Source organism: Sinocyclocheilus rhinocerous, unplaced genomic scaffold (genome assembly GCF_001515625.1).
Source record: "Sinocyclocheilus rhinocerous isolate Xijiao unplaced genomic scaffold, SAMN03320098_v1.1 scaffold4515, whole genome shotgun sequence".
NCBI lineage: Eukaryota > Metazoa > Chordata > Actinopteri > Cypriniformes > Cyprinidae > Sinocyclocheilus > Sinocyclocheilus rhinocerous.
In genome coordinates, this window is record NW_015636038.1 from 88,513 (window position 1) to 94,565 (window position 6,053).

General features: G+C 38.9%; 1 protein-coding gene across 1 annotated transcript in view; it reads left to right on the forward strand.

Annotated features, from left to right (window-relative positions):
* Positions 1-1,172: 1,172 nt before the first annotated feature.
* The window catches only part of sim2 (SIM bHLH transcription factor 2), a 15,851-nt gene continuing 10,970 nt past the window's right edge, over positions 1,173-6,053 (forward strand). Inside the window, exons 1-4 of the mRNA XM_016562208.1 lie at positions 1,173-1,347; positions 3,215-3,297; positions 3,430-3,519; positions 5,878-5,986. Coding sequence (XP_016417694.1) covers positions 1,173-1,347; positions 3,215-3,297; positions 3,430-3,519; positions 5,878-5,986 — 457 coding nt within the window. The remainder of the gene's footprint in view (positions 1,348-3,214; positions 3,298-3,429; positions 3,520-5,877; positions 5,987-6,053) is intronic.

Here is a 6,053-nt window from a genome sequence, read left to right on the forward strand (position 1 = left end):
ACTTCATAATTACAGCACAACATTATTCCTGAGGTTTACCTTTTTGTATTTATGGGAATGAAATTGAAAGACTCACACCTGTGTAGTTGTTCCACTAGTTTATTTTGATAGTGTTTCATGTTTTTGGAATATATTTCAATATGGTATTACTGTAGAAATGCAAGAAATGTGTTCAGTTTTGCATTTTGCTATGTTTTGAATAAGTTGATCGGTGTTGCAAACGTGTAAATTGGCAGGTTCATTTGAAAGACTGTGATCACTCCAGCGCAGAGGAAAACCCTCCAGTGCAGGAAAGGCTGTATTTGTGCGCTGCGAGTCTGGAGAAGAGGTGAACTTGAGCTGGAAGAGAGACGATATCGAGCGTGACTTCTGCTAACAGAGGTTAATAAGAGTCCCCTCTCTCTCTCTCTCTGCTTTACAGTCCTCACAGACAACGCTTCCTAACAGTTTCTGCATGCTGATCTGAATGAGGACGGCTATCGGTGTGGATTTCTATGCTATATTGAGGCAGGCTGGTTTCTCTCTCTCTCTCTCTCTCACACACACACACACACACTCTCTCACAGCGCCTGAATAATTGAATGGCTGGACGGATTTCTGCGGACTCTGAGAGGAATATTCAAAGGACTAAAAAGGAAAATGAAAGATTTTAACATGGAAATGAACACGGACTCATGAAACGGAGGACTGGAGAACATGGACACATTGAGCAGAACAGAGTTCACCGTAAACTCATCTGTACTATTTTTATTTGTATGCTGATCGTCATGGATTTATTAGAAGTTAGTCTTATTTGTATCACTTTTAAACCATTCAAATCCAAACGCGAACTGTGATGCTCGATGAAATGGAGTTCAGTTGCCTTTCTAAAGTGTATAAAAAGTTATCAGAATCGAAATCTAATGCGACATGACTGGCTGATCGATTGAAGGACTCTTCTGGAAAGACCGTCGGGTTTAGAGGAGATTTACAGTCGCTCCGTCGTTTCTATTCATGTATTTTAATTCACAATAAAGAGCAGGACTATCAGGAAGGTTAGTAGCATATCATTCACTGCAACAGAAACGGAAAATAGCCAGGAAAACAATTAATAAAGCGTGTAAGGTGTCGGAGTGACCATGATTATAGTGTCCGGCTCTGCTCGAGACTAAGCGCTTCTGCATGAGTCCGAAATGAAGGAAAAGTCCAAGAATGCTGCGAAGACACGAAGAGAAAAAGAAAATGGAGAATTTTATGAACTGGCCAAACTGCTGCCGCTGCCCTCGGCCATCACATCTCAGCTGGACAAAGCGTCCATCATCAGACTGACCAGCAGCTACCTGAAGATGCGAGCCGTGTTTCCAGACGGTAGCTTACGATCCGATCTCAGACCGATTTGCACTATTTATGCAGCTTCACTTGTCACGTTGATTTGCAGTTAATTAGATCGTCTCACGATGCCTTTTCGTTTTATCTTCTTGTTTTAATTTTTTGATGTTTTAATAATTAATAAAAAAAAAAAACATTTTCAAGGGCGGGCGGTTTTTATTTAATTGAATGAATGTTTAAGCATTTGAAAAAACAAACAAACAAACAAAATATAGGCTATATACAGTATAATTGGTTAAGTTAATTAGGCTAGTTTAAGCGCTCGAAGTCTAAAAAGTTTAAAATAAAATGAATAAAAATAACGATAATTCGTTTTGATCAGATGCGCTCTGCGTGATTAAATGAAACCGATTACGATTCGGGGGAAATCGTGTGAAAATACAACGATAAAGAAGTGAATGGCTTTAGGTCTACAATATAATTCATAGCATTTTTTTCAGTTTCCTGAAAATAATTATTGCCTGTGTTATTTCCTCTTGTGTTTGTAATTGAACGTTTACCAGCTCACATTAAAATCATCGCAGATTCAATCTTTCTGTTCCCGTCGCTGTCAAAGATTTTAGCTTGGAGTAAAAATCTGCAGATTTTTTATTTGTTATTTCTTGCTGAGGGTCAAAATCTATATTTATAATGTGTCATAACAGATCTCAAAATATGCTCACAAATGGAAGAAATAAAAAGAATCTATTGCATCAGATTACATTGATGATATAGAGTCTATCAATTTAGCACGAATAAATGTTTCTTCTTTGCCTATAAATTATGCAGAATTCAAATTAAATTAATTACTTCTTTTAATTTCCGTTTTCGGCTACATGGAAGGATTAGTTTCAGATTAACAATATTAAATTAAACTATATAATGTGCTGTTGTAAAGAGTCAATTATTACACATATTGTCAGTTTGTCTTGGTAATATAATATGTGACCCTGGAGCACAAAACCATAAGGGTCAAATTTTTGAAATTGAGTTTTATACATCATCTGAAAGCTGAATAAATTATCTTTCCATTGATGTATGGTTTGTTAGGATAGGACAATATTTGGCTGAGATACAACTATTTGAAAATCTGGAATCTGAGGGTGCAAAAAAATCTAAATATTGAGAAAATCATCTTTAAAGTTGTTCAAATGAAGTTCTTAGCAATGCATATTACTAATCAAAAATTAAGATTTGATATATTTACGGTAGGAAATTACTAAATATCTTCATGGAACATGATCTTTAATTAATATCCTAATGATTTTTGGCATAAAAGAAAAATGTATAATTTTGACCCATACAATGTATTGTTGGCTATTGCTACAAATATACCCCAGCGACTTAACACTGCTTTTGTGCTGCAGGGCTCACATATATCATACGTAATAAAACATGGTTGTTTGTCAATCATACATTTTAGTATAGGATTTTGTTTTGCCTTTAAAATGTATTTCTGGCAAATAAATATTCTGTAGCTAAGTGACATTTTACCAATATGGCATAAAATCTGTCTACATGCTGGGATGGGCGTTTTAATTGACTGTCTAATCACTTAAAAGTATTTCATTTTATGTAATTATGATAAATACGCTACGGCTTCAGGATAATATTAGCCTACGTTACATCTAAATCCCCCCCCCGCCAGGTTGACAGATAAATATATTTGATTAACGTGTGATAAAAATATAAATAACTCCCGTTAAAGTGGCATTTAAATTAGGTTTTAATTCTAAGGCAGTCCGCTTTGCGAATTCTTTGATTCTAAATCATTTCTTCACAAGCATGAGTGTTGAACTCTAGCTTCTCTCGCTGTGTATGTGATTTGTGGAGCTCGACTGAATGTGCTGTGTTGTGTGTGTGTGAGGTCTCGGAGAGGCCTGGGGTCAGGCAGCACGGGTCAGTCCTCTGGACCTCATGGCCAAAGATCTGGGGTCTCACCTGCTGCAGGTGCGAGTCTTTAAGAACTACATGATATCTTGACGCTAATATCTTCAAACGCATCTGATGATTGTGCAAATGAATGATACGATCATGTGTTTAATGCACGTATGTTTTTATGTATTCTGGTTTGTTTTTCAGACGCTGGACGGGTTTGTGTTTGTCGTCGCGTCTGACGGTAAAATCATGTACATTTCGGAAACAGCTTCGGTACACCTGGGTTTGTCACAGGTGAGAGTTTAACACGAAACCAGGGTCAGTTCGGGGCCACAGTGATAACACTTCAACACACACATAACTGAGCCATGAAGGACACTATAACTTTATCTGGGGAATGTGAAGTGAATTCATTCACACTGTTGTTTGCTCAATATCGTCTCTGTTGAGAATTTCAGACTTTGAGATATCCAGATCTAGTCTATTCTTTCTGAAATCTGAAGAAAAACACTGAGGTTGTGCTTGTTTAATGTTTAGATTTTGTATCTGAGCATGTAAAGAGACACTTGTGTGTATCACACACACACACAACCATTCAAAATGTGTTGTTTTTATTTCATTAATATTTTTTAAGAAAACCATTGTAGAATTTGATTAATGTAAATACAATTAAAACTTTTTTTTTTACAGTTTGAAATCATTTTAGTTTTAGATATTATGCTGTTACTTTAGTTTTAGGATCAGGGTTGTAATTTTTAGATGTGATGGCAATTTTTTCAGAGGTCTAAGAAAGCCCTGTGTTACACAAAAATAAAGCTCATTACTCTCCCTGATGTCCTTCCAAACCTGTATGAGCTTCTTTCTTCTGTGGAACACAAAAGATACTGTAACCAAACAACTCTGGTGCCCACTGACTTCCACTGAATACAGAAAAATAAACATTAGGTTTGGAACCACATGAGGGTGAGTCAATGATGACTTTTTGGGTGAATTATGCTTTTATGAAATCCTTCTGTACTGATTCGGTCCTTTGGTAATATTCGCACAGCTTCATAAAGTGTAGAAACGGCACCACAGTGTGTGTTTTCAGCATTCAGGCCTCTTGCACTTTACACTTTATACAAACTCAGACACATTCCTCCATCTGCTGAGAGACGAAGGCTTTTCCCTACCGTCCGGACAGAAGAGAGCAAACCGGATCTCACAGCATCTCGACCCTTCAGAAACACACGCTTCATCTGTCAGTGAACAGAAGAGTCAGAGATGCTGCTGGCCTTCAGAAACATCTGACAAACGAGACCAAAAGGAAAAAGTGCTGCAGAAAGCATGAGCTGAAACTTCAGAGGACTCTTTTCACATGCAGAAATAAACTATAGCGGAACAAATAACGTCTGTCATGGGAAACTGAATTTTTGCTCTTGCTTTTTCACGACTTCACAAAATAGAGATGGATTACAGCAGAAGAGTCAAAGATATGCTATTTTATGTAAATTAATGGTCAGCATGTAATCCCAGGGACTTGTTGGTTTCAGAGTTGAGGGATTTGATTTGTACTGAAAAACCAAAAAAAAGAAGAGGAGACAAAGGCATCAAACATATTGCAGTTTTTATTATCCGTTTAGTTTACTAATGCAGTCACACATCAAGATAATAAAAACAATGACTGACATTACACATGCGCTTCTTACAGTCAGGAGATATTAGTGTCCAACATTTGTAACTAGTTGAGGAGCATTAAAAGAAGAATATGGTGTAGTTGTTGACAGTGACCTTGATGAAGTAAAAGGCCTGTGTGTAAATCCAGGATGCTCCTCTGTGTTGCTGAAGATCTCCACGGGTGAGTTCAGGGGACAACGCTGTGTTTATTGCCTAGTCAAAGCAGCAGCAGCAGCAGCCGCGAGAGACGACGCAGATGATGCTGTAAACACCTGTGTGTGCTGACTACTGAGCATTCAAACGAGCTGGTTACTGCTGGACGAGACCGAGCCCAGAGCCGCCTGACCTCCAGCGAAACGGCGTCGACAGGGATCTCATTATGCTCGGACTCTGACAGGACGGTATTGTGCGCTAGTGTGCAGCAGGACTCCAGATATGAAGTGAAGCACACAGTATGGTCAGTAAAGTGCGCATTCCTGCACGAACGCGCCGCTGCGCTACAAAGAGCAGATTATCGCGCCGCGTCGCAGCCGCGGAGAAACTCATTTGTCGCTGAAGTGCTGTGGAGTGACCTTCTCTGTGTGCGATGTGCCCTGCTAATTTACACACACAAATGGATCAAAGTCCTGCACAGAATCCGCTTTTGTTTTCACATGCAAATCGTGTTTTTATACATGAACTCTTTGCAGCGGGAATCAGACTGTCTCTTTGAGATGGACGCAGATCAATTTCAGACAAACAGGAGCTTAGCTTCACACACACACACACACACACACTCAAACGTGTGAATACACACCCTGTTCACAATAGGCATTTTTGTGAGTTGATGTAATCTTCTTAAATGACACAGATTCTTACTCATCTTAATCTCAGCTGTTTTTTACCCCACTTTTCAGCCATTTGACTGATTTCTCTGTAGGCCTCCTGACAATTATCTGGAAAAATGCAAAGCAAAATGACTGAATGATGATTTAGAATCTGCTGTGTGTGTTGTAGGTGGAACTGACCGGTAACAGCATCTTTGAGTACATTCATCCATCAGACCACGACGAGATGAGCGCCGTGCTGAGCACACACCAGCCGCTGCACCCACACTTCCTGCAGGGTACACACACACACACACACACACACACTCACTCACTCACTCACTCACTCACTCACTCACTCACTCA